This window comes from Oncorhynchus mykiss, chromosome 5, assembly GCF_013265735.2.
Source record: "Oncorhynchus mykiss isolate Arlee chromosome 5, USDA_OmykA_1.1, whole genome shotgun sequence".
Taxonomy (NCBI): Eukaryota; Metazoa; Chordata; class Actinopteri; order Salmoniformes; family Salmonidae; genus Oncorhynchus; species Oncorhynchus mykiss.
This window is the reverse complement of record NC_048569.1, coordinates 55,550,419-55,578,157: the sequence shown is the minus strand read 5'-3', so window position 1 is coordinate 55,578,157 and position 27,739 is coordinate 55,550,419. Positions and strand designations below refer to the sequence as shown.

Genomic DNA, 27,739 nt, shown 5'->3' with positions numbered 1-27,739 from the left:
CTTGACTGCCGCTCTCTCTCTCTAGAAGTTATGGTTACTGTTGTTAGGGTTGTTTATGAGGCTGGGGCTTCAAATATATATATATATATGCACTTCCAGTGGCTTTAGAGAAGGTGTTTGAGATCAAAGTAGACATTCAGCAACATGTCTGATAAGACTTGCGTTTCAATTGAATTGATAGGTCTTTATATGGTGAACAAGTGTGTATCTGAGGGATGAATGCTGTGTGCTTGTCAGCCATTGTGGACCTTCTAATTGAGTGAAAGTGTATGTTGAATGTGGGTTTGTAGACCTGTGTTTGTTCGTCTGTGTGCCCTCTTGTTTCTTGATTGCTGGGATACTTTGTATGGTGTCAGTATGACCTGGTCTCTTTGTGTTGAAAGCAGCCAACCCTCTCCTCTTGATGTTCTCTAAACTGTGACTGTTTGTCCATCCTCCAATATATATATATATATATATATATATATATATATATATATACATATATATACATATATATGGTTAGGGTCAACTTCTACCTTAAGTCCTTCCCTTTCCAACTCAGTTTGATCAACAGCCTTCCCCAAAAACCCTTCTTTACCCAACGGAGGGCAATTACTAGTCAGTCCTTCCATCTCTTTCTTTATCTCCCTCTCTCACTGCCTGAAAAAGGGGAAAGGAGTCTGCGAGTCATGGAGAAACCAAGACTTCTGTGTCATTTAGGGTTAGATTGACACACACACTTTTTACACACAGACCTCAGTCCATTGACACAGACCCATCTAGAGACTTCAGATCCCAACTCCAATGCTTTCAAGACGAGCTAGAAAAAGGCCAAATGCAGCTCTGCTTGGTGCATGATCTTTTCGGAATGTCGGAAGGACTGTTTAATTCTTCCATAACAAAAATGAGAGGCATTACAATTATTAGGAAAGCTTTATTCTTAGACTAATATTTTAAAAGCCATTTAGTGTTTATCAGGAGCATTAGTTTTACCTTGTATGGTGTACAGAGTTTGCATAATTTAGACCATTCCATTGGTGCATCTGGCAAGGTAAAACGAAAGCATCCAGTGTGGTTGGGGTGTGGTCAGATAGAGCTTTGATTGGCTGTGGTGCACAACCAATTACAGTAGAGACTGAATATGAACCATACAAATAACATTATCATGCATGGTCTCTCTATTGACTATTCTCTTTGGCTTAAACTCTTGTGGAAAATGCTATCTGAGCCCATTGCTCACATTAACCCAGCAAAGCCCCAGTACACACTGGACAGGACTGTGTGACCATGCTGTGTGCTTTGCCACTAGGACCTTACCTGTCTACTATACCATCTATTCCTCCTTCCCCTATTTTTACCATTCCCACATCTCTCTCTTAACCCTAAACCCCCATCAGCCCACAGATAAGGCATGTCTATTCGTTCTATATATTTTTGGGCCCATTTTCTGGTATGGAAATGATATCATTCATTTATTAACAACTAACCTCAACTCGATAAAAATAAAATAAAATCTACATTTTCTAATTAGTGCTGTCTCCTGGAATTTCATAAACTTTCCTCTAAAAACTTGAACTGAATAGGCAAAGAGGTCCTTGCCTCTGAGCTATGCTTCTCAAAAGTAATACAGTAACTTAGCTTCTGTATCTTCGTCAAATCCCTAACATTGTCAGATGGATTAACATTGAGGACCCTGCAAACAACAAAGGTGAGGATTTTTGGAAATATCTTTAAAAAAAATAATAATTGCGACGCAAGGCACAAAACTATCTGTATTCCCCTTTAAAGACCGGCCTCCACTCGTACAGTAGCCTATGCTGCGCTCCGTTGGGCCCTGACCACTCCCCTTTCCTCTCCCCAACCCCCTAGTCTGGCCCCCACGCCTCGCCAACCCCCTTCCTCCACACTCTCTCACCTGTGAACCCAGCCTGTGAGTCTCCGTGCCCTTTCCTTATTAAATTTCACTTATCAATCATTCTTGCCAGGGATGCCATCGCCCACCACATTAAAGAAGTCAGAGAAGTGTGGTTTCAGCAACCCTGTCGTGCCTTCGCAGACCACCTCCTCCCCCCGAACGGCATTCACACACCATCATCGGCCTGTCATTACAGGACCTAGAGGTGAGCCCCCCCCCCCACCCCCCCACCCCCACCCCCAACCGTGTCATCCCTGGCTCTCCCTAGTTCACCACCTATAACTGCCTACTCCCCTCTGTCAGATAAGGGCTGTAGAGAGATAGAGACAAAGCAGAGTGCTCCTTGTGGCTGGTGCTGCTGTGTGTGTGGCTCTGCTCAAACTTAGTGTTGCCACTGTAAGTGTGTTGTACAGCAGTGTTTCCCATCACAGGTCCTGGAGTACCCCCAACCGTACATATTTTTGTTGTGGCCCCAGACAAGCACACCTGATTCTACTTGTCAACTAATCATCAAGCCCTTGACTGGTTGAATCAGGTGTTTTTGTCTGGGGCTTCAACAAAAATGTGTGCTGTTGGGGGTACTTGAGGACCGGAAGTTGGGACACACTGTTGTTCAGTTTCTGCTTTGTGGGTTTGAGTGCGAGATCCCATCCCCCTTTCACACTTGGTGATTAGTTCCGTGTGCACGTGCGTGTGTTTCTGCGTGGTTGTGTGTGTCTGTTTTTGTGTGTGCATGGCTGTGGGTTTAGCCGGGAATGGTCATGTCAGAACACAAGTTCATATTTTTACTGTGAGTGTAATCCACAGATGACCCCACCAAGGCAAGCTGCTTTCCCTTTGGCCGGTTTGGTTTATATATGGTTTGGTTTATATTTGGTTTATATATTATGACTTATTACCATATAGCCATAAATGTAGACCACACAGGTTTATACGATATGAATGTTTCAGGAGACCAGTAACTAACATTGAAATTAGTCATCGTCATAGATCATTAGCTGTAAGTGCTACTTTCTGAACTATTATCCAAGTATTAGGACGGGTCCTAAATGGCATAGGGCCGTAGGGCTCTGGTCAAATTAGTGCCCTTTAAAGGGAATCGGGTTCCGTTTGGGGGACAGCCTTACAGTATAGTGTGGTTATCCGGGAGCTTTGTTTCCCATTCTGGCCACCAGCAGTATTTGCTTTAGCGAGGCAATGCTTTCATATGCTCTGGCAATGCTTTTTGTTTGAGGGGGAAAATATGGGTCATCCAAACATTGGTTTGCACTCTGTTGCTTTGTCCAGGCTAGTGTTCTTGCAGTTTGAGAAATGGGTTGTGGAACGTGTAGTCCTATAGTGTTCGTATAGCTTTTCTTTTTTAAATTCACCATTTTATTTATTCTTATTTTTCAACGGGTCGCCCCTTTTGTTCGTACTCCCTGCAAAGCTCGGTGCAGATAACTGGTTAATGTGGAACACGTTAGGAAGACCATCCATCGACAGTGAAGTGAGCGCTTTGAGCTCTCTGTGTTGTCAAGCAGCTAGCTAGCTTGTCGTCACTGTCTGTCTGAGAGAAGGTAGTCGTCACAAGCACACACACACCACTGTTTCGTTGATGTCTTCCATCTGCAGTGGGGGGGGGGGGGGGGATTACTACAGGCTTGATGTCCATAATATTTTGACCTAAAAAAAATGTTAAAACCCACTGGGGCTTAAAGGTTGAGGCTTGGGGGGGATTAATTTGTGTCAGTAAGTAGTATAACTGTCACATTTAGGATGTTGTGTTCTACGCTCACATAAAAGGCCAAAATGGTGGGGTTCATTCATCTTCATAAGTCGAGCCGGTTGTCATGTCTGTTTGGTTGACTTTAACCGCCCTGTTGTACCAATCTCATCTGTAATTGATTTATCATAGTTGGAGCGCCCTCTTCACGCCCCACGTTCCTTTTGAAACGTTAGCCGAACCCGTTGAGCCGCGAGACGTAGGTGTCGTCACAGGGCGCCACAATTTGGCAAACAAAGACTCGCGAGCCGCACGGTTCGTTAGCTTGACTTCTCGTCTTCAAAAGGGCTATTAAAACGGTCTTCTTTCGTTGTCTCCCTCTGCATTCTCTTCAGCAGCCTCCTCCCACGGGTTCGCACACACACACACACACACACACACACAGCCACCTGTTGATATCTCTCCAAGTGAAAACCACCCTTCTCAGTCATAATAAGGGAGGGATTTTTTTTTTGTATCATTTTTTTTTTCAGCATCCCTGTGGAAAGCTTTCCACACCTTGTAGAGTCCATGCCCCGACAAATTGAGGCTGTTCTGGAACTCAATATTAGGAAGGTGTTCTTAGTGTTTGGTATACTCAGTGTATTACCACTAGAATATTACTAGTATTTTATATATTCCTGCTACCGGTCACTGTTTACAGGTGTTCTTAATGTTTGTACGCTCAGTGTATAATATATTTTTCAACTAGAAGTTGGCAGTGGGGTTAAATAGAACAAAGTGGTAGGTGGGGGAAGAAAAAGCCACCGAACCAATTCAATTTGCAAAGTGGAACTAATCCGTAGCACTTTTCTATTGGCCATGCAGCACCACATGTAGGCCCAGACCACAATGGAGCCCACTGCTCCCTCCCTCCCTCCTTCTTTCCCTCCCTCCCTCCCTCCCTCCCTCCCTCCCTCCCTCCCTCCCTCCCTCCCTCCCTCCCTCCCTCCCTCCCTCCCTCCATTTCTCTTTCTTTCTTTCCCTCCCTCCCTCCCTCCCTCCCTCCCTCCCTCCCTCCCTCCCTCCCTCCCTCCCTCCCTCCCTCCCTCCCTCCCTCCCTCCCTCCCTCCCTCCTTCCCTCCCTCCCTCCCTCCCTCCCTCCCTCCCTCCCTCCCTCCCTCCCTCCCTCCCTCCTTCCTTCATCTCTCCTTCTTTCTTTCCCTCCCTCCCTCCCTCCCTCCCTCCCTCCCTCCCTCCCTCCCTCCCTCCCTCCCTCCCTCCCTCCCTCCCTCCCTCCCTCCCTCCCTCCCTCCCTCCATATCTCCTTCTTTCCCTCCCTCCATCTCCCGCCAGCTGTCTGAAGCCTTAGCCAGCTTCCCGTCTTATTCCGTCCCCTCCCACGTCATGATAATTTACATATTTGACCCGGGGTGGGGGGGGGCGATGCCCCTGGACCCCCTCCAGATTAGCTACAGGCCCACCCACTGGGCGCGTGTGGGGAGGACCTGCTGTCCATCCAGCCCCACTTTCATCTCTCCTCCATAATGATGCGTTAAAGTCACAGCTAACAGGCCTCGCTTAGAGCCCCAGTGAAAGGCCCTCAGAGACCCTGCTGGGGATGCTGTTCCCTACCTCCTCGCCCTCCCCTCCAAGCTACAGCTAGTCCCCTCGGAGTTGAATGGATGAGGATGGGGGCACGGGGCTACAGAGCCCATAGTTAGCGTACTAGCAGGCTAGCAGCATATCAGCTGCTTCAACATATTTGATATCCTCCCCATTGTCCCAACAATGTGGCGTTAGTACACCTTCAGCACAATGTGACACATCGCTCACGAGGCGAAGCCCAAATAAACCCCGGAGAGGGAGAGAAGAGAAGAGGGAGCTCATTCAGGGAGTTATGAGCTGTGCTGTGTCTGCTGTCAGGAATACATCCTTCTCTGTAGTAGCGGCATGTTACTCCACCCACCCCTCTAACAGGCCTTAACACTGTTACCCCAATTTCTCCTTTACCACCTGTGGAGTCTTTTCAGATCAGCAGTGTCATAACAGGGCGAATGCTCACTAACAGGGCTGTAGAGACGTGTGCACAAAATTAGAGAGAAATAAGCTTTTTGTGCGTATGGAACATTTCCGGGATCTTTTATTTCAGCTCACAAAACATTTTTGTTCCGTATGGACAATTCAGATATGAGGTGATTGATGGGAATGACAAGAAGTATTGACAGGGCTCCCCTAACCCGTTTTAAAGCAGACTGAATGTTGCGCTGACGAGGTAATGGTGAGTACAGCATTCAGTTGGGTATTAACCAGGCTAGCGGTCCCCCAGGATCGGTAGTGTGACCCCCGGATGTCAAGAGGGGAGTAAATGCAGTAAAGATGGGTTTAAGGGGTAGAGTAGCAGCCACCCTCCGCATGCTAAAAGCCTTTGTGGGCTCATTAGTTGACAAGCTGGGACATGGGCGCCAAACTTAGTTTACTCACAACTTCTCCCCTGGAAAATATTCATCAGAGCATAAATGAGGAACATAACATGTGAGCAAGGCTATTTAAGTAATTGGAAATCGTTCTCGAACACTTAAGTTTAGTCTCCCCCAGAAATAAATAATGATTCCTAATTGACGCTGGCCATTTGTGTAATGGACATTGGCGGACCCCTCTTGGACCGGCCCAAGCCGGTCGGCACAGTGGGACAGGAGCTGGTCAGTGGCCAGAGAGACAGCGGTCAATCACTCAGACTCTACGGCCATATACTGGACGGGGTAAACGATGATAAGTGGCGGTGATCCAGAGACTAAGGGTGCATCCAAAATTGCACCCTATTCCCTACATACTGCACTACTTATTTTGACCAGATCCCATTTAAGGGCATTTTGGACACAGCCATAAGTGACACCCGTCAATGGTAGTCTACTTAGACAATCTGCCTCGCTAGCTAACGTTGTGACGAGCGGGAGGTATAAAAACACCAATGATTGATTATGATTCTAATGGGGGACATAGTACCTCCTTGAGTTGTGTGTGCGTGTGCACGTGTCAAGTTTGTCTGTGCCTGTGCGTGTACGACTGCAAGTGTGACGGGGTGTTTTATTAGCACACTTGTCAGGCGCTAACTAGAGAGTGACTCGTCCACATTTTACGAGCCCGACTCGCCAGTGTGCAAAGCTGTGTGCAAAGCTGACATCAAGGCAAACGGTGGCTACTTTGAAGCATTTCAAATATAAAATAGAGTTCAAGTCGGAAGTCTACATACACTTATGTTGGGGTCATTAAAACTCGTTTTTCGACCACTCCACAAATTTCTTGTTAAGAAACTATAGTTTTGGCAAGTCGGGCAACACATCTATTTTGTGCATGACACAAGTCATTTTTCCAACAATTGTTTACAGACAGATGTTTTCACTTATAATTCACTGTATCACAATTCCAGTGGGTCAGAAGCAATAAAAATGCCAGACTACGGTTTGCAGCTGCACATGGGGACAAAAATGTTACTTTTTAGAGAAATGTCCTCTGGTCTAAAAGGAAAAAGGGGGAGACTTGCAAGCCGAAGAACACATCCCAACTGTGAAGCATGGGGGTGGCAGCATCATGTTGTGGGGGTGCTTTTCTGCAAGAGGGACTGGCGCACTTCACAAAATAGATGGCATCACGAGGAAGGAGAATTATGTGGATATATTGAAGCAACATCTCAAGACATCAGTCAGGAAGTTAAAGCTTGGTCGCAAATGGGTCTTCCAAATGGGCAATGATACCAAGCATACTTCCAAAGTTGTGGCAAAATGGCTTAAGGACAACAAAGTCAAGGTATTGGAGTGTCCAACACAAAGCCCTGACCTCAATCCCATAGAAAATATGTGGGCAGAACTGAAAAAGCGTGTGCAAGCAAGGAGGCCTGACAAACCTGACTCAGTTACACCATCTCTGTCAGGAGTAATGGACCAAAATTCACCCAACTTATTGTGGGAAGCTTGTGGAAGGCTACCAGAAACAATTTAATGGCAATGCTACCAAATACTAATTGAGTGTATGTAAACTTCTGACCCACTGGGAATGTGATGAAAGAAATAAAAGCTGAAATAAATCATTATCTCTACTATTATTCTGACATTTCACATTCTTAAAATAAAGTGGTGATCCTACCTGACCTAAGGCAGGGAATTTTTACTAAGATTAAATGTCAGGAATTGTGGAAAACTGAGTTTAAATGTATTTGGCTAAGGTGTATGTAAACTTCCGAATTCAACTTTACATTTGGATTTGTTTAACACTTTTTGGATTACTACATGATTCCATATGTTATTTCATAGTTTTAATGTCTTCACTATTATTCTACAATGTAGAAACTAGTCAAATAAAGAAAAACCTTGGAATGATTAAGTAAGGTGTTCTAAATCCTTTGACTGGGAGTGTATATAAAAAGCATGAATGGATAGCGTACGATCATAGATACCATTTGGCTACATAGGCCTATAAACATTTACAATGAACGGCAAAATCACAATAATCGCAAGAATGGATTCAGATCAAAGTCTACGTTGAGATCGAATGGAGCAAAGGTCTTTAAATGAAAGATCCAGGCAGCCTCTCGTTTTTAACAATAAATTGTCAAGGTTACCCCCTCTCCTAGGGAGGGTGACGTGCTCGATGCCGATATATAAGGTAGGGACGAAGTAGAGGGATTCGCTTCCAAAAAGTGGGCCTCGACTGGGTACGTCGAGTCCTTGCACCGAATGGTGCTACGATGCTCCGAGATTCTTACTTTTAGTTTGGGCTTCGTTTTACCCACATCATTTTTTTACCACAAGGAAGAATGAGAAGATAAGTAACTGCCTCAGTGGAGCACGTGTCTACACCTTTGATTGGGATCATTTTCCTTGTTTGAGGGTGTTTGAAGGATCTCCATTTGTAAGTGCCATTGCCTTGAATGCAGCCAACATTAAAATTGGCAATACTTAAGTTTTGTCAATTAGGCTGTGGCGATAAAAGGATCTCTTTGCGCTGCTGGGTTACTGTACCCAGTACTGCCCTGTCTGTGAGGAGGCTCAGCAATGGCCTATTGCCATGAGCCAGAGAACAGGTCTCAGACCAGTGAGCTGGAAAGAGGAGTCGGGGGTAGAGAGAGGGTGGGAATGGGACAGGAGAGAGGTGTCTGAAAGAGAGCGGTGCCTGAGGGCATAGAGTGAGAGAGCAAGAGGATGACAGGGACAGAGAGTGTGTCTGTGAGAGAGGGAGAGAGAGGGAGGAGGGGGAGTGACTGAGTCAGCCTGTGAATGGGTGTGTCTGCCTCTGTGAGGTCAGTGTGGTTCTGTCTCCTGCCTGCAGCTTCTGCAGCATTGCCTCAGCACACAGCACAGCAAGGCTAATTCAATTGTAGAGTCTGGACACTCCACTCTTCCGCCTGTGTGCACGCACATGCACATGCTCATGCTCATTATGTCCGTGTGTGTGTGTGTGTGTGTGTGTGTGTGTGTGTGTGTGTGTGCTCGCGCAGCCAGGGAGTGCACAGCGAGGGTCTCTCCACCCCTCACCCCCGCTGACCCCACCCCTCACTTCAAAAGTCCAACATTCCAGCCCCCCAGACAAAAGGCAGGAATATGAAAAGACGGGGCACGCCAAAAAGAGAAAAGGAGGGGTTCTGTGTCTTTCAGCCTCTTAGGCTGGAAAGTGATAGAGGAAGGGCATGGAGTTTTCTTCCCAAATGGCACCCTATCCACTATGTAGTGCACTATATTTGCCCAGGGTCCAGTTTCCTGTCAGACTCGATTGAGGCTGTAAGTATGGAATAGGGTGCCGTTTGGGATGCACCCAGAGAGAGCCACGGTCCATTCTATTATTACTGTAAACACAATGGCCACATAGCGGCATGGCGGAGGGGGAGCGTCCCCCCAGTTTCCAGTCAGCCTCTATTGACAGAGCCATAAATCACGGCAAAGTTAAGTGAATTAATGCAGCAGGGAGCTGTGGCTTTAACAATGTTTATGTAGTATCAGCTTACCATCTCTCTCTCTCTCTCTCCCTCCGATAGCTGTACGATCCCTGCTTCTCCCCCTGCCCTCTCTCTCCCTCTCTTTCTTTCTCTCTCTCGCACTAAGTTTACCATCTCTCTTTCTTAGTTAACCATCTCTCTTTATCCTACTGTCTCTGTAATTGCTGTACGTTCTCTCTCTTTCCCTCTCTCTCTGTTTACCATCTCTCTCTCTCTCTCTCTCTCTCTCTCTCTCTCTCTCTCTCTCTCTCTCTCTCTCTCTCTCTCTCTCTCTCTCTATCTCTATCTCTCTGATATGGGCAGAGTGGCTGAGAGAGAGCGAGTCTTATTAAGAGACCCAGCAGTAATACATCACAGGCTTAAAGACCCCCTCTCTCTCCCCCGCCGTTGCACGTCCCAGCCAGGCATTATACTAATAACCAATAACTGAATATTACCTCTATTAAGAGCAGCCTAATTAGATTGTGTTGGTTACAATTAAATACTTAATAAGCCTCGATCCATTACAGCACTGTCAGTTATACCACGGGATCCGGGTGGAGGACAGGTGCAGACCTGTGCCCGTCGATTAATTGAGCCCGCGTGCACACTTGCATTGAATCTCACACACACACGCAGATCAACACACACACACACACAAACCTTACATGCGGTCACACTCTTACAGACACACGCAGGATTCACACACACACACACACACACACACACACACACAAACACACATGCTTGCGTTCACTCTCACACAGACTCTCACTCACATGCAGACGTCTCACACACACACACACACACGTGTTCACGCATACTCATGCTCACACAAACACAGATTTGGAAGTTAAGAGGATGGAAATGTTTAATTGTGTCATCGGTGACACAACACCTCCAGGCTCCAGACTCACCTCCAGACTCATTGCTCTCGACACTTCTGTTGTGACACAGTGCAAAGTCAAATGTCATCAGCGGACATCACAAATGTCACTAAGTGTCATTGCCTAATTACAATGACTGTATACCAATTTGTGACAAATATCATGTTTAGAAGTGTCAAGAAAACGGTTACCACATTTTCCCCTTGTGCGAGAGTGAAGGAATGCGGGCCAAAGTATGCCTTTGGTTGAATCATGGAGGGCCCGCCTCCCTTTTGATAGACAGTGAGGGGCATTGTGGTCCGTAGACGTCTTGTCATCTGCACCGTGGGCCGCCTGCCCTCTGTCACCACCACGTCAAAAAGGCCTGTCACACACACACACGCACAGCCCAGCTTGTGTTTGTGCCTTGGCGTTTGTTTGTTTGTTTGGGAATTACTGGGTGTGATTATGTGGGTGTGTCTGGATGTGAGTGTGTTGATGTGCGGAACATGTATGGTATTAAGTGACATTCTAAATGGTGTGTGACAAACTGTGGTGCATGGCGCCCCACCGTGATAGATGATGTCACCTTCTCTCCTCCATCCTCCCATATCTCTAGCCTACTCCCTAACCAGACACACTCTCTCTTTCTCTCTCTCTCTCTCTCTCTCTCTCTCTCTCTCTCTCTCTCTCTCTGTCTCTCTCTCTCTCTCTCTCTTATTGACTGACATGACAAACTTGCTATCTCTCCCCCCCCCCCCCCCCCCCCCCCCACCTCTCCGCCCACAGCGAGTCCCCACGCCACGCCGTCGAGCCTCCACTTCCCCACGTCGCCCATCATCCAGCAGCCCGGCTCCTACTTCTCCCACCCGGCCATCCGTTACCACCCCCAGGAGAGCCTCAAGGAGTTTGTCCAACTTGTCTGCCCCGACTCTGGCCAGCAGGGAGGACAGGTGGGCTTCCTTAACGTAAGAACAAGGAGCCTTCTACAGTACATACATACCACAAACACCTAGGTTGTGTCCCAAATGGCACCTTATTCCCTATACCAGGGGTAGGCAACCCTGGCCCTGGAGGGGCCGCGGGCACTTTGTTTATTTTTATTGAACCGACCTGGAAGACCAGGTGTGTTGAATTTAGGCAAACCACTGAACTGATCAGTTAGCTCAGTTGGTCAGGTGTGGTGTCTAGTTGGAACACAATCCTGCAGTACCTGCGGCACTCCAGGAACAGGGTTAGCTACCCCTGCCCTAAATAGTGCACTAATTTTGACCAGGGCCCATAGGGATTAGGGTGTCATTTGGGATGCGTTACTTGTTCGATGCCTCTTGCTTCTTTTTTTTGGATTCTTCTGTTTAAATTCTTCTGTCGTTTTCTTTCTCCCTCTATAGTGCTCTACATTCATGCTGGTCCATTCACACACACACACACATATATATATATATACACTAATGGGGGATTTTTTTCTCTGTTAGAAGTATGCAGAAATACCATGGGGGAAATACTGTACAAGTGGTCGAAGAGAGAGCACTGCAGTGGAGGTGTGTGTGTGCGTGCGTATGCCTGTATGTGTGTATATGTACTTGCGTGGGAATGCGTTTGTGTGGGTGGGTGTGTGTGTGTGTGTGTGTCTGTATCTGGGGGGGGGGGGGGGGGGTTTGACTCGATGTCTGCAGTTAGATAGTTGATATATTTCTGTCTAGACACTGAATCAATACCCAGGCCAGTTTCCCCATGCACACTTTTCATTCGCCCATTTAATCTGAATCCATCTCTCCGTGTACTCCTGCCCACAATACACACACACACTGCGAGACACACTCTCTCTCTCACACACACACACACACACACACACACACACACACACACACACACACACACTGCGAGACACACTCTCTCACACACACACACATACACACACACACACAGAGAGAGAGAGAGAACAGCACTGTGTGTGTAAAGGTTTAGTGAGCCGTGACGACAATCTCAGTACGTGACTAACTTCTAGCTTTGAATAGCAGTAAAGGAAAGGGTAGACACATATCCAATACCATCAATTAACCGTCTTACCTGGCCCTTTTCATAGTAATTCAATCACCAAAACAGAGCAACAGAATCGTTCTCGATCAGATCTGAACATGACGCGGGATTCTATATCAAACGACTTAGCGTATCTGATACAAGTGGCTGGCTGATTTACAGCTGTCTCTATTGCACACGCGCATAGACCCACACACACACACACACACCGGTGTGACTTCCTTCCAGGCATAAATCTGGAGTGCACGGTAGCTGACCTTACAACCTGCTGTCTCCAGCCTGGCCCCGACACTACAACAAGAGACAGCGGGATAGGAGGAGGTGGAGAGAGTGAGAGAAAGAGGGATGGATAGATTAAGAGGGAGAGAGAGAGGAAAGAGAGTGGGAAGAGAGACATGGAGAGAGGGGGGGGGGTAGAGGGATAGAGAGGCTGTGAGGAGAAAGAGGGAGAGTGGAGGAGTTAGCCCTGATGCTTCAGAGAGCGCGAGAGGGATGGAGAGAGAGAGGGAGAGTTAGCCCCAGCACACTGTTTTGGTAATAGATTATCAACGGCAAAGTGCGCACAGCAGCAGAATTCTTTATGACCAGGAGCAGGGAAAATTGCTGAGCAGTGTCTCGCAAAGAAGCGCTTTAATGTGCGCGTGTCCTCCGTGGAACGTGCACACACACACACACACACACACACACACACAAAGGGCCTGTTTAGAGGACAAGCAGGACCAATACTCTGATAGTGATACCGTAACAGGTTACAGCACTGACCTGTTGGGAGGCTTGCACGCGTGTGTTTGGTGTGTGTTTGGTGTGTGTTTGGTGTGTGTTTGGTGTGTGTTTGGTGTGTGTGTGTGTGTGTGTGTGTGTGTGTGTGTGTGTGTGTGTGTGTGTGTGTGTGTGTGTGTGTGTGTGTGTGTGTGTGTGAGTATGTTTGTGTTGGGTCCAGGTTTTGAAGGTGCAATGTTGCTTGGTTTTTACTTTGTATTCTCTGTCTCCCTCTGTCTCGCTTTCTCTACCCCCCCGCCTTTCTCTCTCTCTCTCTCTCTCTCTCTCTCTCTCTCTCTCTCTCTCTCTCTCTCTCTCTCTCTCTCTCTCTCTCTATACATATATATATCTCTATATCTCTCTCTCTCTTTCAGCCCAACGGAAGCAGTCAGGGGAAGGTCCACAACCCATTCCTGCCCACCCCCATGCTGCCCCCTCCACCCCCGCCCCCTATGGCGCGGCCCGTACCCCTGCCTGTGCCAGACTCCAAACCACCATCCACCTCCACCGAGGGAGGGGGCAACTCCCCCACCTCGCCAAGTGAGTGGACACTGGACACAAACACACCTACACACACACACACACACACACACACACACACACACACACACAGACGTATCACCTGGCTACTTGGGTTGACATCCTCCTTTTGGAATTAGCGAGCACTCACCTTCTCTATCTCAATGGATGACCGAGGCATGACTTTCTCTCCCTTTCTGACCCGTTGCAGCCTACTCCACACCGAGCACGTCCCCAGCCCAGCGCTTCGTCAGTGTGGGCCCCCGAGACCCCAGCTTTGTAAATATCCCTCAGCAGCCCCAGGTGAGCCACATACCCTACAGTGTTGTACGGCTACTGTCCCCGTCTGCTGGGAAAGAGAGTCCTCTGTTTCCCCGGAGTCTGCTACACACACACGACATACTGTAGCTTCTGTTCACAAGGGAGCTGTGTGATAAGCTAACACTTGGTGACTAGTGTGTGCGTGTGTGTTTGTGAGTGTGTGTGTGTGTGTGTTCCAGTAGTAGTGTCTAGGCTGGACAGGGACCTATTCCAGAGGTGATTTATGGTGTTTGCAATTGGTGTGGCACTGACTGAGACCCCCTCTCTAATCATTGACCACTGCACACACACACACACACACACACACACACACATACTCACACACACAGAGCACTACACACTAGTTCACACCCCTGCACACTAGTACACATCACGACACACTAGTTCACCTCACTACACACTACTAAACGTCACTACACGCTAGCACACACTAGTTCACACCCCTGCACACTACTACACACCACTACACAGTAGTTCGCATCACTACACACTAGTACACTGAAACCAGTTTTCTGCACTCACATACCATCATATCTCAGTACACACAAACCAGACAGACCAGTATGTGCCGTGACTTAACCAGCTCCAGCACCATAACTGAGAAACCAGCTCTTACAGTCCACAAGAGACCGTGCATCAGCCAAGTTACATCCAGCCAGACAACCAGCCCACAGAGGACAGACTCACTGCCAGAGAAAAGGAAGGCGGGATGGGAAGAGAGGGTGGAGAGGTGAAGAGAAGTGAAGGAATGATGACGTGTGTGTGTGTGTGTGTCAAAGCGGCGAGTCTGCGGCCCTCAGCGAGTGGGGCCGTCGATTTATTGACTCTGTCACAGGCCGCAAGACACACACTTCCCCCTGGGAGAGTGGAGGCAGGTGTTTGTCACAACTGCCAGAAAGGAGGGTGGGAGAGAGGGAGGGAGGGAGGGGAGGGGAGGGAGGGAGGTTAGCCGAGTGGCTGCTGCTGTTATTTATTGTTTGTGTTTATTTATTTATCTATTTATTCATCCTGGCCCCTCTCTCTCTCTCTCTCTCTCTCTCTCTCTCTCTCTCTCTCTCTCTCTCTCTCTCTCTCTCTCTCTCTCTCTCCCTCCTCTCTTTCTTTTTCTTTCTGTCATTTCTTACCTCTCTCCCTCGCTCTCTCCTTGTCCCACTGGGGTTATCCACTAAGCCTCCAGCCCAATCTGCACATCTATCTGTGTTTGCTCAGGCCTGCCAATCCGGCGCTCTGCGCATTATTAATTTGGCCTGGCACTGAGGACTGGGACTCTGAGGCCTGTTTCTCGAGCACACGCATACCCACACGTGCACACACACACACACTCCCCATCTGGGTGTTTGTGAGCCATTGTTTGAGTATGTATTCAGGACGCCATTTTTCGCCAGAAAGCTCAGCGCACTTGGTGATGATTAGGTGGTCATGATGGTATGGGACACTGGTTTTAACTCCCCTACTCTTACCATAAGAGCCATGGAATCTTAAGTGGACACAGTTGTCTTATCTAATAAATAACCTGTTTTAATGCGGAAGGACAAAGGGCCTGCTAAAAGTAGAAAAGGATATTCTCATTGACTTCTACATTAACAGGCAGAGCTAGGCTCTCTCGCCACAGCAGTAGCGCTGTTGCAATCTCTCTGTTCTTCAGATGCCCATAGAAATGCCCGTTGAGGCGGCGCCTCTGGACTACCAGCGGCTCTATGTGCAAGCGGCCATTTTCCCTCTGCCGTGCATTCCGTCAATGTCAATTTTGTCTGTGGGGGGGGGTCGTCTGATAGAGCCGCGATATTAAAGCCCCCGACATAAAAAGGCTCGAGATGGACAGTGAGGGCTTCGCTATATTAAAGTGTGTGACCCCCACAGCGGGAACTTGTCTCACTCACACCCTCACACACACACACCCAACACTCGGCCCCTAGTTTCTAAACCTCCCTGTGGCTCCAAGGACAAAAGTTACCCATGGCGGCCATTGTAGACAGAGAGAAAGGGATAGAGGGAAGGAGGGATTGATGGAGGGAGAGTGAGAGAGAGAGATGTGACTGTAACAGTAAACATTCCCAGTCCGCTCACCATGGAAACGGAAAGGGGGGTACAGTCGGGACGGTTGATTGAGGGGCCGTTGTTTGTGTGCCTGTGCCCACTCTCCATACCTCCTACCCCCCTTCCCCCTCTCTCATTGGCAGCTTTTTGGGAGAGTGGGTTGGGGGTGATGAAGGCTATACCAATGAAAGAAGGGGGATAGGTGTTAAAGAAAAGCCAAATAAAGAGTGTGTGTGTGTTTGATGGGCACAGTGCCCACGGGTCAGTGCAGTGTAGGGGGGTGGGTGGAGGCTACCATGGGAGCCAGTGTTGGTTGCCCCCTGAGACCGCTGGTGCTTAGCACCACACTGAGGACCCCGTGATGCCCTGCTCTCTGCCCGTCTATCATACAGTTCTCACACACCAGACACACACGACCCGCCCCTTGTCATCCTGAGTAGACATATACGCCCCCTATATACAACATACATACACACACACACACACACACACACACACTTGTCCTCCTCTCCTCACCCACTTACCCCCGGGCTAATCCAACAAAGACATTGGTACACACACGCAGCCCCAGTCCCATAGTAACGGCACTCCTCAGACAAGTCACACAGCCCTGCAAAGGAGAGACAAAGGGTGAAGTAAACTTTGTGTACGTTTCACGCTGGCTAAAATTCACAGACACACACACACACACACACATCCGTAGTTGGATAGACTGGAGTGGGTTGATGAAGTGCCTCATGCATAGTGTCGATAGGTCTGGGATCACGTTCAGATTCATAAGCAATGTTTTCAATCGGGGAAGGAGTTTATAGTTTGAGATATAGGAGTGTGCAGCGTGATGTGGAGAGTATGCTTGCAAGTACGTGTGTGCGTTTGTGTGCGGACCCCTTTCCGTGGTGTGTGTGTGTTTGCCAAGCCTAGCCCTTTTGTCTTGTGTGTGTGTGTGTGTGTGTGTGTGTGTGTGTGTGTGTGTGTGTGTGTGTGTGTGTGTGGGGCAGTAAATTGAAGCAGCGGAGACAGTAGCCCTGGCTGCCCAGTCCTTTAGTTCCCTCTATACAAAGGGCAAGCAGAACAGAACAGACAGATAAGACCTTTAATAGGCTCTTGTACTTCGTGTCAATTTGCTCCCAGTGAAGAGTCTACTGCGATGGCCCACAAACACCAGCCAGCATCATTGTGGTGGCACACACACACACACACACACACACACACACACACACACACACACACACACACACACAGAGACAGTCGCCTCACAGCCACTTCTCTCTGAATATAGGACATTAGTACACGTTTGGGAGGGACGAATTAAAAGGCGTAATCTGTAGCTTTCTGTTTTCCGGTCTTAATAAGGGCTGCCCCTACACTTAAACTGAGGGGATAAATGTGTATGAAAGTTACAGGTTTGCGTCCTATAAATTGTTTATTTTAGGGCTACCATAAACATAATCAGCGTGTCATGTGTAAAGTCATGTTAGGAGTCACTATGTAAATATTTAGAGATTTTTTTTTTGGGGGGGGGGGTCATGACCTGGTTGAACCAGCAGGGGGAGATGCTCTGACCTGTCTACTCTCCCACAGTAATTCTGATGCATATTCTTATAAGCAGACCTTGTCTAAAACAGCCACCTATCACTCATCAATGCAACTGTAGGGGCATTAATATTACAGCATCCACAGACCAGGAATAGCTAACGCTGCTAATAATGCTAATGACAAAGCATTACAATACTAGTCATTTCACTGATAGTCAGCTAGTTTGAGGTGTTGGTTCTAGTGTGCACTGAAAGAGACCCGCAGGATACTCTGGTAGTGTATCATAGGTCAAAAGTAGTGGCCTATAAAGGGAACAGGGTGCCATTTGGAACGCAGGCATAGTGTAAGGTGTAGTGTGTTGCAGTGTTGCTGATAGGTGTGCATGTAAATAAGTCAGCGGGGTGAGTGTCTGCTCATCCCTCAGGGAGCTGTAAATGATGGAGGGAGAGGAAAAGGACAGAGACGGGAGGGGCGACAGAGGGGAGATTAATGGGTAGAGGGAGATGTGGAGGCTGGGGGGAAGGGATGAGATGGAGAGAGGGGAAGACGGAGGTGGAACGAGTGAGATGGAAACAGTGATGGAGAGAATGGCGGGCCTGGCAGAGAGGAGGCTGGTGGCGGAGAGGGTCGAGGTGGAATAATAGAGGGGTAGAGGGAAGGGACGTGGGGCGCGAGGGAGAGGTGGTTTCATAAGCACACCACTCTGGGTGCTGGGAGCTGGTTTGCATTACATGAGGCTGAACTCCTCCGAGATGACACTCATCTGCAGGCACTTTACCCAGCGGCCTGAGTCAGCACTTCTCCACGTGATGAGATTACTGGTTCCATTGAAAGGGAGTTTAAAGGAACAGGCTACGATCCCACACCACACTCTTTCCCCGGGTGTGTGTCCTTTCTCCCAACTCCCTGTCTCTTCTGCTTCTCTCTCGCTCCACACTGCGCCACGCTTGACTCCATGACTCAAGTGTGAAGTGTGTGTGTGTGTGTGTGTGTGTGTGTGTGTGTGTGTGTGTGTGTGTGTGTGTGTGTCGTGTCAGTCTGCGCGTGTGTGTGCGCGCCAACCCATCCATATGAAACTAGCTTCACCTTGAAGGCGCTCAGATAGGACACCCAGACAGATGAGCGCAGAGCGGCTGTCTGTTACCTGCTGCTAGCTTCGTACTGTGCACACACACTCAGTCACGCACACAGATACGCGCGCGCTCACACACACACACACACACACACAAGACAGCCCCAGAGCAAACAGCTGCAGAGCTAGAGTGTGAGGGTTGGAATCCCCACCTTTCTCTCTCCCTGGGCCTCTGTGTTATTTACTGTTCCAACCCTGGGACTCTAGGTCTCTCTCTCTCTTTTAAATGTTTACATTTTTCTTTCTGTCGTCCCTTCTCGCTGTCTCTCCTATTAAATAGTTGCCCTCACCACCACCACCACTTTTACTGGTCTGGTTCTATCTATCTAGGCCCCAGATTGGAGGTAGAAGGAATGTCCTGAAGAAAGAACAGGGGCACAGATTCACAAAAACCTTCTTAAGAAGAGATTTCTTCTTAACTGCCATTTTCTCCTTAACTACAGACTTAAGAAGGAAGCTAAGCAAAGTTGCTATTCCTCAAAAAGGTTCTTGGAAATGTTATTGTGCTATTTCTTATGTTTCTCCTTCAGCAAAACGTTAAGAAGAAGTCAGATTCTTGAAAATAAAGTTATTGCAAATGTTCTTAATTCCAAGACAGCTAAACCTTTGTCTTAAACCGGACTCCCGAGTGGCGCAGCGGTCTAAGGCACTGCATCCCAGTGCAAGAGGCGTCACTCTCAGTCTCTGGTTTGAATCCAGGCTGTATCACATCCGGCCGTGATTGGGAGTCCCATTGGGCGGCGCACGATTGGCCCAGCGTCGTCCGGGTTTGGCCGGGGTAGGCCGTCATTGTAAATAAGAATTTGTTCTTAACTGACTTGCCTAGTTAAATAATAAAACAAAAAAATTTAAACTAAGGGCAGTGAGAGAAAAGGCTCATGAAAGCAATTTAACATGTTTAATTCACTCACAAAATGAATCTGAAAGTTTCGATATTGATTATTTTAAACACAATAACATGTTTTAGAACAGTAATCTCAGAATGAAATATGCTAACGCAATTGCCATTGCTAGCCAGATAGCTAGCTGAAACGGTTGCCTAGCAACACACATCTCAAGAAGATTTGTACGAAAAAAATTCAGAAGTTCGGAAGAAAATCATTCAAACTTAAGATATTGTAGGGAATTGCACTTACGATTTGCACATTTTTTCATTAGAAGCTTCTTACGTTTTTGCATGAGAAGTTTTTTTGTGTGAATCTAGACCCAGGCTGTAACCACACAAAAGAAGAGCTGTCGTTCTCCAAACACCCAGGTCTGTGTCTTTACAGTTTTATGTCTCATTCAGGGAGGGAGGGAGGGAGGGAGGGAGGGAGGGAGAGAGACGGAAGGGAGAAAGAGAGGGGCATGGATTGAGTGAAAGAGAGAGGGCGAAGGATGGAGGGGAAGAGAGAGGGCGAAGGATGGAGGGGAAGAGAGAGGGCGAAGGATGGAGGGGAAGAGAGAGGGCAAAGGATGGAGGGGAAGAGAGAGTGACTGAAGTTTGGTCTTTGTAACAAACACCAGTTTGTGTTCCGTCAGACCACCGAATAAAAAACAACGTTGCTTTTATTTGCCTCCCTCACGACGGACAGCGGGCACAGAGGGGTCATTCCCTCTATCTCTGTGTGTGTGTGTGTGTGTGTGTGTGTACATGCCTATGTGTGTGTTTTCCCATGTGTGTGAGGTCACTAGTGGCACACGGGGGGGGGGGGGGGGGTCACAAAGGGCCATTTCCCACAACACATGGTATTGCTCATCCCCCACCGGGCATCTGGTGGGCATTCCTGTGGGCACTGGAACACACCACAGTGTAATGGTTAGAGTTATAGTGGAGCCCCAGGGCACCGGTTCCAGCTCCAACCACCCCAGTCTAGCCTAGCAGAGCAACACATGTCCCCAATAACATCTTCCTCTGGTTCTACTAACAAGACACACACTGGTAATCAATTGAACGTGTCCGTCTGCTACTTGTGTGTGTGTTTCTTGCTTTCTTTCGTCATCTCCCCCTCTCTCGCCCTCCCCCTCTCTCGTCCTCCCCCTCTCTCGCCCTCCCCCTCTCTCGCCCTTCCCCTCTCTCGCCCTCCCCCTCTTTCGTCCCCATCTTTTTCTCTTATTCTAGGCTTGTAGTACTGTGCCCTGACACAGTGTCTGAGTATCTGTATTCTAAATCACAACTACCAGCACCAGTCCACTGTGTGGTAACACTACCCCACTGTCCACACACACACACACCGTCTGGTCTGCAAGAGCCCGTCTCCCCAGGACAGGGGGAAGAAGGGGGGCGGGAGGGAAGTAGTGAAGGAGGGATGAGATGAAAAAGGAGTCGGGGGGGGGGGGGGGGGGTTGAAAGTTACCAGTAGACAAGGATGGGGGGAGGGAGGGAGCTGCACTGCAGAGAGAGAAAGAGAGAGAGAGAGAGAGAGAGAGAGAGAGATAGAGAGAGAGAGAAAGAGAGAGAGAAAGTGAGCGAGGCAGAAAGTCCTAGCGTCAGCAACTTGTATTGATTAAAAACTAACCTTCCAGTCTTCTCTGCCGCCGAGCAGCAGCATGCGCAGGCCCGGCAGTAGAATTTCAACGAGTCACGAGCCAGCACATTCACAGGCCTGGGCGGGCAGGAAAAGAGCGGCTAGCAACGTGCAGGAGCACTCACACTGACTCGCACACAACGCACAGGACCGACACCACACACATAATATACACAACGCACAAGCACACACTCAAACAATGCCTTCATTTGAAACACCAGGCCTTTCGTTTTAGCCTTGGGTCATTTCACCCCTCTAGTCCCATGACTTAGTTTGATGCTTCTTTCTGCTATATGGAATACTTTATGTTCAAGATGATTTCATTCCTTGTGTTTTGAGTACATGTGTAAGTGAACCAAAAAGGAGAGACGCTAGTCTGTTATTTCCTCATATTGTTTGCTTTCGGGCATTGAAACCAGCGGTGTAGACAAGGTTTGTTTCCATGGGTGCGTGTGTGTGTGTGTGTGTGTGTGTGTGTGTGTGAGCTCCCTCTGAATCAGTAGCACAGTGTCTGCGGCAGCGTCTGGCTGCTCCGAACTCACGGAACAGTGATAAGGCAGAATACAGCGGGACAGGAGAGAAGGAGTGAGGAGAAAAGAGAAAGAGGGAGAAAGAGGCCAAGAGAGGGAGAAAGAGGCAGAGTGAGGGAAGAGAGGGAGAAAGAGGCAGAGTGAGGGAAGAGAGGGAGAAAGAGGCAGAGTGAGAGAAGAGAGGGAGAAAGAGGCCGAGTGAGAGAAGAGAGGGAGAAAGAGGCAGAGTGAGGGAAGAGAGGGAGAAAGAGGCAGAGTGAGAGAAGAGTGGGAGAAAGAGGCCGAGTGAGAGAAGAGAGGGAGAAAGAGGCCGAGTGAGAGAAGAGAGGGAGAAAGAGGCAGAGTGAGGGAAGAGAGGGAGAAAGAGGCTGAGTGAGGGAAGAGAGGGAGAAAAAGGCTGAGTGAGGGAAGAGAGGGAGAAAGAGGCTGAGTGAGGGAAGAGAGGGAGAAAGCGGGATACACAGGGAGGTAGCCATGGGCCGGGTCTTGCTAATGGTAGCATGAACTTCAACTTGGGGCAGGGAGGAGGGAAGTTGAGAGAGGAACGGAGGGAGAGGTGTCAGGGCGCTTGCTCACTGGAAATATGAACAATGGAGAGAGCAATAAATATGGCATTTCACTGAAGGATGTGAACACCACCACTATACACACACTCAATTCAATTTAAGGGGCTTTATTGGCATGGGAAATATATGTTTACACTGCCAAAGCAAGTAAAATAGATAGTAAACAAAAGTAGAATAAACAATTAAACATTTCAAATGTCATATTATGTCTATATACAGTTTTGTGAGGATGTGCAAATAGTTCAAGTACAAAAGTGAACATAAATAAATATAGGTTATATTTACAATGGTGTTTTGTTCTTCACAGGTTACCATTTTCTTGTGGCAACAGGTCACAATCTTGCTGCTGTGGTGGCACACTATAATTTCACCTAATAGATGTGGGAGTTGATCAAAATTGGATTTGTTTTCGTGTTCTTTGTGGGTCTGTGTAATCAGAGGGAAATATGTGTCTCTAATATGGTCATACATTTGGCAGGAGTTTAGGAAGTGCAGCTCCATTTCCACCTCATTTTGTGGCCAGTGTGCACATAGTCTGTCTTCTCTTGAGAGTCAGGTCTGCTTTCGGGTGCCTTTCTCAATAGCAAGGCTATGCTCACCGAGTCTGTACATAGTCAAAGATTTCCTTCATTTTGGGTCAGTCGCAGTGGTCAAGTTTTCTGCCACTGTGTACTCTCTGTTTAGGGCCAAATAGCATTCTAGTTTGCTCAGTTTTTTTTGTTAATTTTTCCAATGTGTCAAGTAATTATCTTTTTGTTTTCTCATGATTTGGTTCGGTCTAATTGTGCTGCCGTCCTGGGGCTCTGTGGGGTCTGTTTGTGTTTGTGAACAGATCCCCAGGACCAGCTTGCTTAGGGGGCTCTTCTCCAAGTTAATTTATCTGTAGGTAATGGCTTTGTTATGGAAGGTTTGGGAATCGTTTCCTTTTGGGTGGTTGTAGAATTTAACGGCTCTTTTTTTGGATTTTGATATTGAACGGATATCGGCCTAATTCTGCTCTGCAGGCATTATTTGGTGTTTTACGTTGTACACAGAGAATAGTTTTTGCAGAATTCTGCATGCAGAGACTCAATTTGGCGTTTGTCCCATTTTGTGAATACTTGGTTGGTGAGCGGACCCCAGACCTCACAACCATAAAGGGCAATGGGTTTTTTCTGTTCCTTTTGATGTGGTAGAAGGCCCTTCTTGCCTTGTCTCTCAGAACTTTTACAGCTTTGTGGAAGTTACCTGTGGTGCTGATGTTTAGGCCGAGGTATGTATAGTTTTTTGTGTGCTCTAGGGCAATGGTGTCTAGATGATGGAATTTGTATTTGTGAACCTTTTTTGGAACACCCATTATTTTTGTATTACTAAGATTTACTGTCAGGGCCCAGGTCTGACAGAATATGTACAGAAGATCTAGGTGCTGCTGTAGGCCCTCCTTGGTTGGGGACAGAAGCACCAGATCATCAGCAAACAGTAGACATTTGACTTCAGTTTCTAGTAAATCAAATCAAATCAAATCAAATTTTATTTGTCACATACACATGGTTAGCAGATGTTAGTGCGAGTGTAGCGAAATGCTTGTGCTTCTAGTTCCGACAATGCAGTAATAACAAGTAATCTAACTAACAATTCCAAAACTACTGTCTTGTACACAGTGTAAGGGGATAAAGAATATGTACATAAGGATATATGAATGAGTGATGGTACAGAGCAGCATAGGCAAGATACAGTAGATGGTATCGAGTACAGTATGTACAAATGAGATGAGTATGTAAACAAAGTGGCATAGTATAGTATAAAGTGGCTAGTGATACATGTATTACATAAGGATACCGTCGATGATATAGAGTACAGTATATACGTATGCATATGAGATGAATAATGTAGGGTAAGTAACATTTATATAAGGTAGCATTGTTTAAAGTGGCTAGTGATATATTTACGTCATTTCCCATCAATTCCCATTATTAAAGTGGCTGGAGTTGAGTCAGTGTCAGTGTTAGTGGTGGCTGTTTAACAGTCTGATGGCCTTGAGATAGAAGCTGTTTTTCAGTCTCTCGGTCCCAGCTTTGATGCACCTGTACTGACCTCGCCTTCTGGATGATAGCGGGGTGAACAGGCAGTGGCTCGGGTGGTTGATGTCCTTGATGATCTTTATGGCCTTCCTGTGACATCGGGTGGTGTAGGTGTCCTGGAGGGCAGGTAGTTTGCCCCCGGTGATGCGTTGTGCAGACCTCACTACCCTCTGGAGAGCCTTACGGTTGAGGGCGGTGCAGTTGCCATACCAGGCGGTGATACAGCCCGCCAGGATGCTCTCGATTGTGCATCTGTAGAAGTTTGTGAGTGCTTTTGGTGACAAGCCGAATTTCTTCAGCCTCCTGAGGTTGAAGAGGCGCTGCTGCGCTTTCTTCACGATGCTGTCTGTGTGAGTGGACCAATTCAGTTTGTCTGTGATGTGTATGCCGAGGAACTTAAAACTTGCTACCCTCTCCACTACTGTTCCATCGATGTGGATAGGGGGGTGTTCCCTCTGCTGTTTCCTGAAGTCCACAATCATCTCCTTAGTTTTGTTGACGTTGAGTGTGAGGTTATTTTCCTGACACCACACTCCGAGGGCCCTCACCTCCTCCCTGTAGGCCGTCTCATCGTTGTTGGTAATCAAGCCTACCACTGTTGTGTCGTCCGCAAACTTGATGATTGAGTTGGAGGCGTGTGTGGCCACGCAGTCGTGGGTGAACAGGGAGTACAGGAGAGGGCTCAGAACGCACCCTTGTGGGGCCCCAGTGTTGAGGATCAGCGGGGAGGAGATGTTGTTGCCTACCCTCACCACCTGGGGGCGGCCCGTCAGGAAGTCCAGTACCCAGTTGCACAGGGCGGGGTCGAGACCCAGGGTCTCGAGCTTGATGACGAGCTTGGAGGGTACTATGGTGTTGAATGCCGAGCTGTAGTCGATGAACAGCATTCTCACATAGGTATTCCTCTTGTCCAGATGGGTTAGGGCAGTGTGCAGTGTGGTTGAGATTGCATCGTCTGTGGACCTATTTGGGCGGTAAGCAAATTGGAGTGGGTCTAGGGTGTCAGGTAGGGTGGAGGTGATATGGTCCTTGACTAGTCTCTCAAAGCACTTCATGATGACGGATGTGAGTGCTACGGGGCGGTAGTCGTTTAGCTCAGTTACCTTAGCTTTCTTGGGAACAGGAACAATGGTGGCCCTCTTGAAGCATGTGGGAACAGCAGACTGGTATAGGGATTGATTGAATATGTCCGTAAACACACCGGCCAGCTGGTCTGCGCATGCTCTGAGGGCGCGGCTGGGGATGCCGTCTGGGCCTGCAGCCTTGCGAGGGTTAACACGTTTAAATGTCTTACTCACCTCGGCTGCAGTGAAGGAGAGACCGCATGTTTTCGTTGCAGGCCGTGTCAGTGGCACTGTATTGTCCTCAAAGCGGGCAAAAAAGTTATTTAGTCTGCCTGGGAGCAAGACATCCTGGTCCGTGACTGGGCTGGATTTCTTCCTGTAGTCCGTGATTGACTGTAGACCCTGCCACATGCCTCTTGTGTCTGAGCCGTTGAATTGAGATTCTACTTTGTCTCTGTACTGGCGCTTAGCTTGTTTGATAGCCTTGCGGAGGGAATAGCTGCACTGTTTGTATTCGGTCATGTTACCAGACACCTTGCCCTGATTAAAAGCAGTGGTTCGCGCTTTCAGTTTCACACGAATGCTGCCATCAATCCACGGTTTCTGGTTAGGGAATGTTTTAATCGTTGCTATGGGAACGACATCTTCAACGCAAGTTCTAATGAACTCGCACACCGAATCAGCGTATTCGTCAATAGACTGGGTGCTGCAGACTGTTCTAGTGCCCTCACCAATTCATTGATATATATATATATATATATATATATATATATATATATATATATATATATATATATATATATATATAAAATTGGCACACACAAAAATAATCCCCGGGGGGGTGAGACAGGGATGCAGCTTAAGCCCCAGCCTCTTCAATATATATGGATGCAGCTTAAGCCCCACCCTCTTCAATATATATATATATATTATATTGAAGAGGGTGGGGCTTAAGCTGCATCCCTGTCTCCCCCCCCCCCCCCCCCCCCCGGGGAAATTTTTTTTTTAAAAATGCCAATTTTTCCCTCAATACCACTTTCCATAAATGTATATAGCAGGCCTTCATGCCAAATTGAGTTGAAAGCTTTTTTTTAAATCAACAAAGCATGATAAGTCTTTACCTCTGTTTTGGTTTGTCTGTTAGTCAATTAAGGTGTGCAGGGTGAATACGTGGTCTGGCGTACAGTAATTTGGTAAAAAGCCAATTTGACATTTGTTCAGTACATTGTTTGCACTGAGGAAATTTACGAGTCGGCTGTTAATGATATAATACAGAGGATTTTCCTAAGGTTGCTGTTGACGCATGTCTCATGGTAGTTATTTGGGTCAAATTTGTCTCAACTTTTGTGGATTGGGGTGATCAGTCCTTTGTTCCAAATATTGAGGAAGATGCCAGAGTTGAGGATGATGTTAAAGAGTTTAAGTATAGCCAATTGGGATTTGTGGTCTGTATATTTTATAATTTCATTTAGGATACCATCAACCTCATAGGTATTTTTGGGTTGGAGAGTTTGTATTTTATCCTGTAGTTCATTTGATGTAATTGGAGAATCCAGTGGGTGTTGCTATTTGATCATGTATGGCTGAATTTCATGGCTGAAATTGTTCAGAGAAGAAGGCACAATGTGACTGGCTGGCTGGAGAGTATAGGAACACCATGGCAACTAGGTACTAAGTAGAGAGAGAGAGAGCAACGACTCTTGAGAAAAAGGAACTGCGCGGGCTGACGTATCAGACTCGGACATAACAATAGGACTTACTGTCTGCTTAAATGAACTTTATCTGAAATGTATGCTCTTCTTCTCTCCTTCTCGCTGTTTTGCAGTGGTACCTGGGATAAGGACTCCAGACCCCCTCGCCGCCCGCTGGACAGATCGCTGGACCCCTACTTTCTCCCCTGAGTGCGACCCGACCTGAACCGACCAACACCCCGCAAACGTGCCCACGTCTGACAGAGAGAAGCCCAACACCCCCCCCCCCCCCCCCCCAATCTGTCACCGTCTCCTCATCCCCAGCGCCTGAGAGACTAGAGCATCAGCATGGCTACAACAACCCCCCCCCCCCCCCCCCCCCCCCCCCCCCCAGAAAACAGGAGGAGAGCTACTCACTGCTAGATACACTATATATCTATATAGCCCATATATATCCCCCATTCATGGTTGGTTTATATGCCTATATTCATATATAGTACCAGTCACCTCAACTGTTTATTGGAAGAGAGCTAGCAGCCTATATATCCTGGGAAAGTGCACG

At 47.7% G+C, this 27,739-nt stretch overlaps 1 protein-coding gene across 9 annotated transcripts in view; it reads left to right on the top strand.

The window, feature by feature from the left end:
* LOC110524078 (nuclear factor 1 A-type) overlaps positions 1-27,537 on the top strand; it is a 175,573-nt gene extending 148,036 nt beyond the window's left edge. For 2 of the 9 annotated variants that reach the window (XM_036977883.1, XM_036977880.1), the window contains 5 exons: positions 11,205-11,383; positions 11,891-11,956; positions 13,589-13,754; positions 13,945-14,036; positions 27,312-27,537. In XM_036977883.1, coding sequence (XP_036833778.1) covers positions 11,205-11,383; positions 11,891-11,956; positions 13,589-13,754; positions 13,945-14,036; positions 27,312-27,326 — 518 coding nt within the window. In that variant the 3' untranslated portion in view covers positions 27,327-27,537. The remainder of the gene's footprint in view (positions 1-11,204; positions 11,384-11,890; positions 11,957-13,588; positions 13,755-13,944; positions 14,037-27,311) is intronic. The other 7 variants (XM_036977882.1, XM_036977887.1, XM_036977881.1 and 4 more) reach the window with 6 other exon arrangements.
* The last annotated feature ends 202 nt before the right edge of the window (positions 27,538-27,739 follow it).